General features: G+C 40.3%; 1 protein-coding gene across 16 annotated transcripts in view; it reads right to left on the reverse strand.

The window, feature by feature from the left end:
• The window catches only part of DMD (dystrophin), a 2398628-nt gene that overhangs the window by 87078 nt on the left and 2297429 nt on the right, over positions 1–14121 (reverse strand). For all 16 annotated transcript variants that reach the window (XM_055081921.1, XM_055081920.1, XM_028482834.2 and 13 more), the window contains 3 exons: positions 12353–12554; positions 10087–10172; positions 7709–7866 (listed from right to left, as the gene is read on the reverse strand). In XM_055081921.1, coding sequence (XP_054937896.1) covers positions 7709–7866; positions 10087–10172; positions 12353–12554 — 446 coding nt within the window. The remainder of the gene's footprint in view (positions 1–7708; positions 7867–10086; positions 10173–12352; positions 12555–14121) is intronic.

The raw sequence follows: 14121 nt of genomic DNA on the forward strand, positions 1-14121 counted from the left end.
GGTTGGAGGCCAGCAGTCACTGCTCTAAATATTAATCAGGACTCTGAATCACCCATTAAAGATAAAATAAGCCCAAACAATAACACACAGTGATTATCCACTCTTCATTTACATGTTCAAGGACAACTGTCCTGACCTCAGGCTTTCCACTCCACCTGACTAATAAATCAATTAACACCATGGCTCCAGGGAACAGAAGCACAATTTTTAAATCTATGCAAACCTGTAAGTATACTCAATGTTATTAATTTATGCTAGAGAGTTCTTATTTAACAGAAAACTTTCACAGATACATGGTAGAGCACGTATCTCTGCCTGTAGATATCATGGAATATCTTTTCTCAAGTATGTATCAGGACAAGTTATGCTCAAGTACAAGATAGCACATTAACTCTTCCACTGCTGCCTCCTACAATCATTTGAAATCCAGTTCAGGAAGAGGCAAAAGTATAGGAACAGAACACAGAGTAGTGGTTTCCAGAGACTGGGGGCAGGCAGGATGACAACAAAACAAGAGGAAATTTTAGGGGGGATGGAAATGTTCTGTCTTGACTGTAGTGGTGGTGACAAAACTACATGTCTAAACTAAGAGAAGTGAACACTGGAACAGACTGTACTGTATTTTTTTAATGTAGCTTTAAAAAAAAAGCTAATTAGAAATTTTTTTTTTTTTTTACTACTTTTTCAAATGCCCTCCCCCAAAACCCAAAGCAAACAAAAAAAAACCCTTTAGTTGTTAGTGTATCAAGACACCCTGGATAAACAGATAAGGGTATCCCAGGAAGAAGTTTTGCACTTCCCTTCATCTTAAATAATCTTCGTAGAAAGACAGATTTTAAAAAAAATCCAATTTACAAGCCAGTGACAAACATGGGAAAAAATAAAATGGTAAATGTTGAACTCATATTTCTTTGTTTCTCTGAGCTTTGCGGGTAAGTATCAGTTTGAGTTAGAATTAATGGTGAACTGATCAAAGGGAGTCCAGAATACACTTCCAACTAAAAGCATGGCTCTCAAAAAAAAAAAAGGTTGTTTTCATTAGCACCTCTGCCTCAGCTTTTGTAGGAAAGGGGGCAGAGGGGAGGGGAGGGGAGGGGAGGGGAGGAAGGAAAATCTGGTCCTAACAAAGACTTCTGCTCTAGAAGGGTAAAAAGGAGAAACAGAATGACGTGTGCTTTTCCTTAGCAGTAAGTGTATAAATGAAACAGGTTTCAACTCCAACACAAATCTACCTTTGAAACACTGGTGAAGAGAATATCTACCACTCCACATGGAGAAGTTAACCGCATAAACCACGACGTAATTATGAAGGTAAACCACCACAGCTTATAGTCAAAATAGAAAAGAAGAGCAACTGAAAACCAATAGTGGACTCCAGACAATGCTGATAATAACCTGATAAAAGGTCTTTCCCCAAAATTTGCAGGAATTCTGTCCATGAGCAGGCCCAGTAACTCGGTGATGCCACCTCTACTTATACATACCAAGCCCTAGTAACTTATATCGTAGTTATTAGTGAGTATCCATCAGTCCAAACGGGTGTAAGAAGAATGTCCGTAAGACCAAAGGGCCCATATTTTTTTTTTTTTTGAAGGAACATCTTTATTTTATTTTGTTTTTTTAGGCTGCTCCATACAGGCACGCGGGATCTTAGTTCCCCGACCAGGGATTGAATCTTAACAACTGGACTGCCAGGGAAGTCCCAAAAGGGCCCATAATGGCCAAAGGAAACCTAGGCAAAGCAGAATTTTTAGGAGTTATTTTAAGGATGGGAAATATAAAATGTGATCAACTGGCATGAGGAATGCTGTCAAACTGGTTAAGAAGTGTGTTGGCTTTAACACCATCTCAAGAGTCTCTAAAATCTAATCTACAGATGCTGGGTTATGGATAAAAGGAATTGTTAATCTTGGTGGGCTATTCTCATGTTAAAATACATTTTAGATAATCATAACTAATGCTCAGTAAGTACCTACTATGTGCCCACCACTCTAAGTAAGTGCCCTGCCTCTATTAGCTCACTTAATCCTGACAACCGCTCCAGGAGTTTAGGGGCCAGGAAGGTCAAGAAATGTGCCCAAGGTTGCACACCCAGCAAATAGCAGAGCAGAGCTGGGATTTGAACCTGGGCAGTCAGCTTCAGGGCCTATGTGCTTAAACACTCTGCCACTCACTACTGCAGATGTCCTGGAATGATTTACTATTTACACACACACACACACACACACACACACACACTTGTTCTCGACAGTTGAGGTGGTAATTTATTCCCATTTCTATATCATTCTATATTACAGCAACTGTGCACAGATGATATTCATTTTTGTCAGAGGAATATAAAAACTCAGAAGACAGATGAAAAAGCAACTTATTCATTTTGAATGCATGAATGCAATAGGAGGCAGAAAACAGATGCAGAATAAACAGATTTTGGCACGCAAGCTCTTGTAGGTGAAGCATATTGAATAGAAAGTTGGTACACTCGATTCTGTCTAAACACTAAGGTCCTTAAAATGTTTACAGAAGAAAATACTACAAAGGCTATCGGGGGGAGGGGTGAAGGGAGGGCGTCTCAGGGCACTGCCAAATACCAATTTACAGATACATGACTCTTTTCTGGAGTCACCTAAAAGTGTAAAATTTTGCTCACCTAAGAGGAAATATTATTTCATTTCATTTGGCAGTAGACTAGACACCTGAAATTGGGATTAGAGTATTTTAAATAAAGATCATAGTGTGTGTGTACACATGTGTGTTGGGGTAGGTGAAGGAGTGTTCATTTATCCACATATCCTATCATAACCTAAAATTCACATAAGGGACCATACTAACACTTTCTTCGTTCAGTCTAATATTTGAACTGGTTAAAGCCATTTATTTCTGCTCAGATGGTTTAGCAGAAGGAAATGCTGGCTTGGAACATAGGGAACTTGGGCCTGATGTCTAGTTCTGACATAAATATAATTGCAGAATGTAGAAAATATTCGCTCTGCCTCTCTGGGTTTCAGTTTTCTCATCTGAAAAAGGAGAGATATGGACAATCTCTCAGGTTCCTTCGGGCAGTCTGTTGACTCACTGCCAGGGCAGACCTGGCCTTGCGGAGGTCATAAGGATCAATCTGTTCTGTCAACAGGGAAGATCCCATGGAATATGAAAGCAGATCAACCCGATGATGCATTAATTGAAGCTGTATTTCCAAAACAAACTAGTTTCAAATCTTTACTTCTACTACTGCCCAAAAGAGTCATTTTCCCAGTACACGTGTTGACTGCCATATGCTTCTAATGTAGAAACATATCCTGCTGCCTCCTTTAGTATCAGTGAAGATACTACTGTCAAATCCATACGTTTATAGTGAATTTTCCCTTTTAAAATCCACAGATATGACTTCATTTCCTGGCCTCATGGATAATTCCTTGATGCACCTATACTGATTTTTAAATAGGCAAAGCATTTTATTTGGACTTGGCAATTCCTTTTCTCTTGCTTTTAAAAAGTTTTTGGGTTTTTTCTCCCAATTTTTTTAAATTGTGGTAAGATACATATACCATAAAATTTATGATCTTAACCATTTTTAAGTGGATAGTTCAACGGTAATAAGTGTATACATACTGTTGTGCAGCCATCACCACCATCCATCTCCAGATGGGCTGAGGAAACCTATAAAAAGATCACCCAGCTAGCACTGCACGTGAAAACACTGCTCTCCTCCTGTCCCTGCCAGGCCCTTGTCTGAGCCAGAAGCCGACACTTTCCTAACTGTACCGACTTGAAAAGAAGGAAGTTTTCTAGTCGGTGACAAAAAAAAAAAAAAAAAAAAAAAAAAAAAGGAAATAAAAAGACTATAGTCTGAAGTCAACTTCTCCTTCTGTGATGCAGGGAATGTATCTGTAGGAGAAACAAGTACTTTCCTGCCGTTCATTTCCTTAGGCTGGTAGAAGGAACAGCCTTTGAGCACAAGCTTGCTGAAGGAACCAGCCCGGCCCCATTCCCAAGGTCTTATGCTTCAAACAAAGGGCAAGGGGGCATTTTCACTCCTGTTATCTTTCCCTACAGCAAACACTGAATTTTCATGCATGCTGCATGGTTTCCGAAAGGCAAGGTGACAGCCAGAGCTCCCGGCTGAGGAAAAGCCCGCCAGGGCTAGGACGCCAATTCTGAAGGAAGAATTCACAATGGATCTGTTCACGCAGACTGCCAATTCCTACCAAGTAGAGAGGGCCCCCAAATCTGAGTAAGATAAACCTCACCCGGCTCTGTACCCACAGGACGTGCACCACAGCCTTTTAGCAACATCCAATTTGCCAACGCTCAGTGTCTTAAAATGAGGATTCCTCTTCTCCCCGACTCTCCTATGTTCCCTGTTCTGTTATGGCATCATGTATTCCAGCAGAGACCCAGAAAAAAATGCCTGTTATTTCACCTTGGGAAGCTGGAGAGCCTTAAAATTAAAAAAAAGCATATTTGGGGATGAGGAGGAAAATGGGCGTGGGGGAGGCATGCGCTCTGGACTAGGACTCAAACTCTTCCACCAGTTGAGGAAATGCAGGGGCGCTGATAAACTGTTCATCTATAAAAACAAAACAAAAACACAACCCCCCAACCTGCTTATTCTATTCTCTTCAAAGGGTTTGGGAAGATTAAATGAGAGAACTGTGTAAACAAAAGTAAAATATTACCATCAGTAGCAGTAGTAACAGTATTATTTACAAGCATGGGCAGTACAAATGGCAGGGAGAAGCTGTTACTTGGTAGTGAAAGCAAACCGTGGGCAGCTATAGAAGCAGATCAGGAAAGGTCTGAGAGTTGAGTAGAGAAATTAGGATTTATTCAGTTGACTGTGGAAAGAAACTGAAGATTTTGAAGGACGGTGTCATACAGTGAATACGTTTCTCTAAAACCAGTATGAGAGCAGTGAGACTGACGAAAGGCACCAGGGGGTCTAGAGGAGGCTTGCTAGGAAGACAGTGCAATAATCTATGCAAGTGATGAGAAGGCCTGAAAATAGCGTATAAGTGGCAATGAACAGGAATCAAACAAAAGATGTTTCTTTCCCTTAAAAAGAAAAGTTAGCACTTTACTAATGTTTTTTTTCTAATTCTAAATTTTCAAAGAAGAAAATCTGGAAAATACAAAGGAGTAGGGAAAAAACCCTGTCCTGTTACCACTGTTAATATCTTGATGGATTTCCCCCCAAACTCACAAAAGACCTTTCTGAGAGCTTGGAGACTGGCTAGCTAGGATGCGTTCAATCACTATGCGATCAGGTAGTGGACTGAGTTCAAAGTTCTGATGCTGAGAAGAGAGTGTAGCTGTTACAGGCACAGGGACGGAGCGAAACAAGAGGAAGCAGGTGAGTGAAGAAGGCAAGCATCCCACAAGAGAATGCAACAGGCTGTCGTGGAACAGACCTGGCTCCTGATAAGAGGACGGCACGACGGAAAGTAGAGTTTCTGTTCAGCAGCCCCTTGTCCCAACAACCAAGTTCAAGAGGCCAGAGCTTACTTATTCCCACCACAAAAGAGAAAATGGTAATTATACGATGTGATGGCGCTAACCACTGCTACAACGGCAATCATATTACAATATATAAATGCATCAAATCAACATGTTGTACACCTTAAACTTACACCATGTTGTATGTCAGATCCATTAAAAAAAAAAAAGAGAGAGCCGGCGTCTGCAGTGAGGGTGACGGTGGCTGCAGCACCATCAGTTCCGCGAGGTGACAGGACAGTGGCTCCAGTGGCCCTGAGGCCAGCCCGCCTGACTCTGCGGCAGGAACCATCTCTCAATAGAGATGGCTGTCGGCAGGTTCGCGCTCTGACCGTTACTCTCAACCTCAGTCACGAGACACACACAACTGTGTATATATGTATATGCGAACACGTGTGTGTGTGTGTACGTGTGTGTGTGTGTGTGTGTGTGTGTGTGTGGTTTCACAATTAGAAAGTTAAAAGTCACCGAAACTTGACTAAAGAGAAAATGCTTCGGAAAAAAAATTAAGTCACTGCAAGTTGTTTTATAATAGGATTTTGAAAAAAATGGATGTGGACTATTTGTGGCCACTAATATTCACTGTGTGAAAGTTACTTGTGTCTACCTTCTGGAGTAGAAAGGTTAATGCAGCAACATGTCTAACATGTTGTAATAGCAACAGTCTATTCACGTTTTGGGAGATTTGAGTACGAGGTGAAAAAATGCATTTATTTCTCCACATCTGTTTTACTTTTATAGCCAATTTGCCATAATTTTGGCAAAACAATCCAAACAATATATCCAATGCTACATTAAGTGGCCTTATTATGTGTGCATTTATTTCCTCTGCCCAGTGAATTATTAAGTGAATGCTAAAACTGCTCTAAATACCTAAATATTCACAATGTTCTGCCCAGAAGGCCTTCTATGGTTTTAACCTAGTCTGTGGTCAGACTACATACAGGTCTAACCCAGTTATTTGTACACCTAGTTCTATCGGTAATGAGATTAGCATGGACGGATCGAGAAACCCCATACAAGAAAAATAGTTCTCAGCATTTGAAAAACAACATGAGAACACTGTGAATAATGTAACACTCCAAATATCTCATTCCTCCAGGGCTGGTGGTACTACAAACAACTTTTGACAAAAAGCCATCTGGTAATATGTATCAAAAGCCACAGAACTGTTTATATCTGGTAATCCCATTTCTGAGAATTTATCCTAAGGGAAAAACTTGCATCAAAAAAAAGAGCTAACTGCGTAAAGATGTTCACTGCAACATTATCTATCTTACCAAAAAAGAGAAACAAACTAAATGGCTATCAACTGAGCGCTGAGGCACTTGGGAGGAAGAGGGCATTTCTGGGGACGCTGATTATGGTGTGGAAAAGGCACCGGGGCAGGATACGAAAGAGAACGGACAGGAGTGTGTGCAGCTAGTGACAGACATTAGCAAAGAGTACAAACCTCCGACCTGGTTGTAAGCCTACGGGAAGTCACCATCCAGACCTTGGAACAGTAGAGGAATGTCAAAGTTACAAAAGGAAAACGTTAGGGACTTTCCTCGTGGCGCAGTGGTTAAGAATTCGCCTGCCGATGCAGGGGACACGGGTTCGAGCCCTGGTCTGGGAGGATCCCACATGCCGCAGAGCGACTAAGCCCGTGCGCCACAACTACCGAGCCTGCGCTCTAGAGCCCGCGAGCCACCACTACCGAAGCCCGCGTGCAGCAACGAAGACCCAATGCTGCCAAAAATAAATAAATAAATTTATTATTATTTTTTAAAAAAAAGATAGCTGTGTCAAGTATTTACCAACAGCTACTGAAAAGAAGGCTACGATGACAGAATTAGGTTAGGAAAAAAAAAAACTAAGAGACTAAGACACTCACAGACACAGGTCATTTTCTTTTTTACAAAGGATTTCTCTGGCTGGAGATTTATTTCCTCCCTCGCTCAACCACGCAGACTCCCTTCCCTCCCAACATCTTAGGAACTGCGGGGTTCTGGCAGCAGATGCAGATTTCTTTCCCTTCCTTTGCACTGTCCTCTCTCCCCAAACCCACAGTTCCAGAAGCCACTGCCTACAGAGATTTCAAATACCAAAAATCCCTTACCTACCTGCCTACGGCAGAGCTAACGTGAGAAACTACAGTTCTGTGGGTTTTTACATTAATTTGTAAAATACAAAAGAATAAGTATGTTACTTAAGAAGGTGAATAACTTACAAATTGGAAGCAGCTCCTGACACTTGGCTCAATGTTACTGCCCCCAAAGGATGCGACTTCACCCAACTGTCTTGGGATTTGGATAGAATCATGCAGAAGGAGGCCCAGTCTGCGCTGGTCACAAAATCCCGTTGAACTGGCCACTTGCTTGAAAAGGTCTACAACAGGAAAAAGAGAATTGCAACCATCAAAAAGCAGAACCAAGTAGATGTTGGCAGAATCTAAGGACCAACTCAATTCCAGCACCAATTCTCAAGAGTAGCCAATATTCCCACAGTGTACTTCTACTGTACACTAATCTGTACATTTATTATTTTTATGGATCAAGTTAATCATCACTGTGTATATATGAAGTGTGACAACTTTTAAATAAACTACAGCCCGGCAAGTAATGAGAGCTTACGTACAGGTCTGACACGTGAGTTTTTCCTAAGCCAGAACACAATCCTTTGGAAAATATTTTATATATAGGACATGACCACCATCATAAAATGAATGTTTTAGCCTTAAGAAACATAGAACGGGCCCAAAGCACCATCCCCTTTGGACATCAGATTACAAAATGTATCAAAATTGGGACTTCTTTATGAAGCCATACGATCACTGAGTTTCTCGTACATGTTCCACAGGATGCTGTACATATTCGTAATTAGCTCCTATCACTTTACACTGTCACTGATTTAATATGTGTCTTTTTGGCTGAAGAATGATATCCCCTGTGTGCCGGAAATGTGTGGAGTAGAAGAGCAGCACCTGGAGGAGAGCAGGTGCCCAACATACGTGCACTCGCAGAATGAATGAGTATACCAAACACTTGCAACATGTTTTGTTCTCAGAAATAAAATTATTTTCATCCTACCTTGTATTCAAATAAAAGTTGCCCCAAAAGTAAATCCACGGAAGATGTTCCTACTCATAAGCACACTTTAAACTCTAAGAAATTAAATGTTTTAACGAGATACTTAAGATGGCAGTAACAACACTGAGCTCTCACAGCATTTTCTCGTCTCTCCAGTACACACACATTAAGTTCAGAGCTATGAATTATCTTCAAATACCCCAGCTTGAAGTTAACATTTTTGTTTCGCCAACCTCAAACCCGTTCCCTCTCAGTCGTTACTTGAAACACAAACTGGAAGCTTCCTTGACGAATCAAAAGTTAGTATTACGATGTGCTGGTACTATACCTATCACAAGTAACTACAATATTTAAAGGACGAAAGCCCACAGAAATATTCTGTTTTATCCAAAACACATTTTCAAATGGCTAACAAAAGCTGTTCTGTTCTTTTTTCTTGGGTTCTTAGGATGAGAAAACTCAAGTGGAAACTACATAAAAGTGAGAGCCCGTCCTTAAGCTCAGCACATCTCCACATCCCTGTGTGGCTAGGCCTTAGGGGAAAAGAGAAAAGACAAGATACACTAGGTTTGTTTAATATTCCTACCGAAAAGATTTCTCACGAGCATTTAAAGGGGAAAAACAAGTACATTCCTTCACAACGGGAACGAATGGTTGCTTAATCATCTCAACTGTCCCTCCTCTAGCATTTGCTTTTAATTTGGATTTACAAATTTTAAGCAGAAGAGCCCAATAGCTAATGAAAAGGAAATTCTGGAAGGTGTTATTTACCCTGTAAGAAATGGCAAGCTGTCTCTCAAATAATAAAATGTTAATCACATCACAGAATTGGGTATGTCAGTACAACTCGCAGTAAGATGATCATAAAATAAACAAGGTTTCTTGAACATGAATGCCAGATAGTACTCTTTAAATAAGAATCCAAAGATGAGGCAAAGTGCACAGATTAAACCTTCACATTCATTTTTCTGACTTAGACCAAGGGGTTAGGAAATCGGACTTTATCCGCGAGGAACATGTGTTTTACTCAGACACGGTCAATGTAACGTAAAATAATACTCAGACTGGAGAAGTTTATCCTCATTCTCTATTTATTTTTTTTTATTTTTTATTTTTTATTTTTTTTTTGCGGTATGCGGGCCTCTCACTGTTGTGGCCTCTCCCGTCGCGGAGCACAGGCTCCGGACACGCAGGCTTAGCGGCCGTGGCTCACGGGCCCAGCCGCTGCGCGGCATGTGGGATCTTCCCGGACCGGGGCACGAACCCGCGTCCCCTGCATCAGCAGGCGGACTCTCAACCACTGCGCCACCAGGGAAGCCCTCATTCTCTATTTAAATAACTACTGTTTAACATCTGACAGGGAGCGGCACAGATCAGATTTTCTGACAGTCTGAAAGTAGTTCTACATCTTACCTGAGGAACCTGCTGTCAGATAAGAACACCATGTTATTCCCCATCTAGAACTGGGGTCATTAGCCAACATTCATAAAAGAATACTGAGTTAATATACATGACTCACATCTGTACTTGTCTTCCAAATGTGCTTTACACAGAGAAATGATGCCAGTTTTAAAAGACAGGACCCGGATCCTCCCTGTTCGTCCCCTGTTATGAATAATCAAAGCAGAAAACAATTACTGACACTTTACTGAACGATAAACACTTCTTAGTTAAGAGAAAAAACCTTGGATATGGAAACTCTACTGACCATTGTTTTATTAAGATCATTAAGAATGTTTCTGAGTTCGTTATCTATTTGGCTGATGACCCAGAATGCGATGGAAATTTGACCAACTCGACCAACGAACATTTACCAAGTTTTCAATTCTTAAAAGCCCTTACTTGAATGGTAAGAGTTTCTCTACATAAAAATAAGAAAAACATCCTTTTATTCATCTATGGAGAGCCACCTGGGTTTATGTCAATAAGGGGAAGAAATACTATGTGCTAAGAAAATCACCTACTTCAGTTAACTGAAGCCAAAAAATACCAGCAACTGACTGCTCTGCCCTCTTCACACTCATTTAGATTTTCATCAGATTACCCCTTATTGAGAGGAAAATTAATCACTTCAGGTCACAAAACACACAGTAAAAAATATGAACGTTTATCCCTATAAGAAAAATATGATACAGTCTATTAGAGAGCATTTGAATAGATGATCTTAAAGAGCAATTTAAAAATAACCTATTGCTATAGCAATGTTTTAACGTAAGTATGCTTTCACTTTAACACATAAACCATTCCACATGACAAATTTATTAACAAGTTCATTTTGCCCATGGGAAAAAATTAAAAGAATGAAAAGTTTTTCATTTTGTAGAAAATGTCTTTTGATGATTTTCAGCTTTTATTTTGTTATGAAAAACAACTGAACCATATATGTCGGTTAAAAAAAAAAAGTCTGCAGAATAACTGCAAAAATAGGTCCCAAGAGTGGTTATTTTTGGTGAACAATATGCTCAGCTTTCAACTGGTACAATTCACTAAATCCATTAGTCAAACAGAAATCCTGGGTCCTACTACGTTAACAAAAGTACCATCATTGGAAGATTTTATCTTTTTCCCTCTTTAAAATGGCAAATCAAAGTTTAAGAAACTTTATATAGTGACTCAGGTCTTCAAGGAGTTAAAATTGTCCCCAGATACTTTTCAGGCATAGAGAAGGGAAGTTATATACTCAGAATCCATCCGTACATCATCTGCAAAAAGAATGGTGCCAAAATGTATTTGAGGGAAGACCTGAATAGAAAACCTTATCAAAGCAAATCTAAGGATAATCTGTAATTAAAATCCAACATGATCCACAGCTTGGTAGGTAATGATGAGAATTCAATAGCCAGGTGATCTTGGAACTTAAAAAGCAATACCTTATGAAAATAACAAAGAAAAAAAGGTATACATTTATATCCAGGAGGTGGCAGAAATCTACACCAAAGGCAAAAGCAAATAGTTGCTATGCAACTCCTTTCAGAAGACCTTCCCAGATTTCCAAATGCCGAATACGTTCTTGTTGACATGTGAAATCAGGCGTATAGTAATTTTGACGTCTAAGAAGAATTCAGTTGAAATTAAGACCAATTCTTTCTGCTACCTTCAACTGTCTTCATTAAGCTCAAGACAAAAGCGGGGAGCTCTCCTATGTGCAATCCAAAAGAAATAAGAGTGTTTTCTAAGAGAGGGATGAATGGAGGTGCCACATTGAAACTTCGTAAATCCTTATTAAAAAAAAAAAAAAGACTTCCCCAGTTTGAGGACCTGGATTTGCCGCATTAGGGCTTGTTTTCTCTTTTTTTTTTGGCTTATCAATTTACACTCTTCTGCCAAAAAGTCTCTCGAGTATCAGCTAACACTATTCAGAGCTGGTGACAGGGGTGTCAGCATCTCCAGGAGCACATCCCTTTCTGCCGGTGAGAGGGAGCCACCCCTGAAGAGGACGGAGGAATTCAAAATTCACAGGCAAGAAAGGGAAAGAACTAACGGCTACACACTGGCTCACTCTACTGTTTGAAAAATGAGTATCTCAGGGTTTGGTTGGCTTTCTAATCTGAGAGCATTCTATGCTCTAGTTCTTACCCTCCTAGCTTATCAAAATATTTTTCAGTTCCATTAAATGCAAAAATGATTAATCACGGGGATAGCGTTAGGTCACACGGCTTCATGAAACTTTCATCCTGAGGACCATATTTCTAGACTGGAGCCCTGTTGTGATGCTAATTACACCGTCACTGTTCTGTGAACTAAGCCTCCAGTGGTACAGTCTGGAGAGAGCCTGCTATACGTACGTGTCATAAACATTCAGCAGCCAATTGAGACACATATCCACGCAGAGAGGGACGTTGACCAGATTGTTGTGCTCTTGTTCCAGGCGATCATAAATAGTGGTCAAACAATTAATGATCTGCAGGATGTCCATGGGCTGGTCATTTTGCTTGAGGTTGTGCTGGTCCAGGGCATCGCATGCAGCTGACAGGCTCAAGAGATCCACTGCAAGAGCCACATAAAATCATAGGTGAAGATTCAAAGGGGAAAATCCTTCTTTCACTGTTTTTCTTCTTGACAATCCTGGTAGGATTGGCTTGTACCCTTTTAGTAAACAGCAAACGCGAACCCTACCCTCTTTTATTAAAGTGTTTTCTTTTCACCCCTCAGCTCTAAGTTTGATAAGTGTGATGAGTATTCAAGCTCTAAGGCTGTCCTTAAGTCCCACTGGCACTGGGTGAAGATGTGGATGAAGAGACAGTTCCCATTCCTAAACTATTAGGAAATATTTGAGCGTTAAGGGGACCCAGAGTGTTCTACAGGAACAGAGTCATTTCCACCTGAATTAGAAAGAAAAAAAAAACTGTTTTCCTAGAGATTTTCAAAGAGTTCCTGAGAATACTTTCTTGTATTAGTACTAGAGAAGGTCAGTTTGATTAATCTGCATGGTTAGGGTTGTGTAAACTCTTATTTCCAGCTATGCATTTATAATCATTAAGCGTTTTCTTCCTTGAAACATCAGTCACCTCCTAATCTCTCTGCTGCACTAACACTAGGTGAAAAAAGAATCAACGTCACAAAAATTTTCTACAGGCAAACTAAAATAAATGCCTCACCTATCCAGTTTTCAGATACAAGGCTCACTTATTTCTCCTTTCACCTTCAAATTACAGTCTACAACGTACTTTTCAAGTCCGCTAAGAACTTTATACGTTTGGGGGGTGGGTGGAGGTTCCCGTGATCTGAGGTGGTATTTAATCATACACTGAAAGACAAGCGTTTATCAAAAGTGAAGCCTCAACACTGCCCAACATCAGCAAATCGTAAGCTTTACTCCCAAGTGTCACAGAAAGATGCTTTTCTGTAAAGCCAATTTATTAGCCAAATTGGAAATGCAACAACATTGCTTTTATAACACCTTATACATCCAAGCTCTGGCCTGAATTCTCAGTCCTCTGAGAGCAAGAATCAATGGTAATTAAGTAAATCTCTCACGTATGGGGGGGGGGGAGGCAACACAATTATAAATGTAACTGCAGATAAACACCACCATCCCAATCAGTAAACAGCTTGCCCCATACTAAACAGATGCAAATTTAAGGCTTTAATGCATTTTACTAGTTACTATTTGTGGCTACTTCTAATTAAATGTTAAGGACGAACCACCCAAATGGTGCTTAATACCTATGTAGGTTAATACCTCTGTAGTGCATGTTTTCCTCTTTTCAAAAAGGAAAATAGTAATCTTTTGAAGTTTCCCTGGAAGCATGAAGGAGACCCGGGGGTGGAAGCAGGAGGTTTTTCTTTTTCCTTTGTCTTTCATCGCAGTGAGTAAACCTCTCTGCTTCCATGGACCAGTTTCCTTAAAATACCCTGGGCGAGCACTCAACCTATCAAAGCCAAGCCCCCACTCCTTTTGCTTAAAAATACTGGAAAGATAAAGGAATGACCTCTTTACATTGAAGCCAAGACTTTGTTTCAAGTGGCAGAAAGGAATGCAACTTGATTTGAAAGGGAGGTAGGAAGGAAAAAGAATAAAGAATTTAGAAACATAACAACACAAGCAGGCAGG

Source organism: Physeter macrocephalus, chromosome 21 (assembly GCF_002837175.3).
Source record: "Physeter macrocephalus isolate SW-GA chromosome 21, ASM283717v5, whole genome shotgun sequence".
Taxonomy (NCBI): domain Eukaryota; kingdom Metazoa; phylum Chordata; class Mammalia; order Artiodactyla; family Physeteridae; genus Physeter; species Physeter macrocephalus.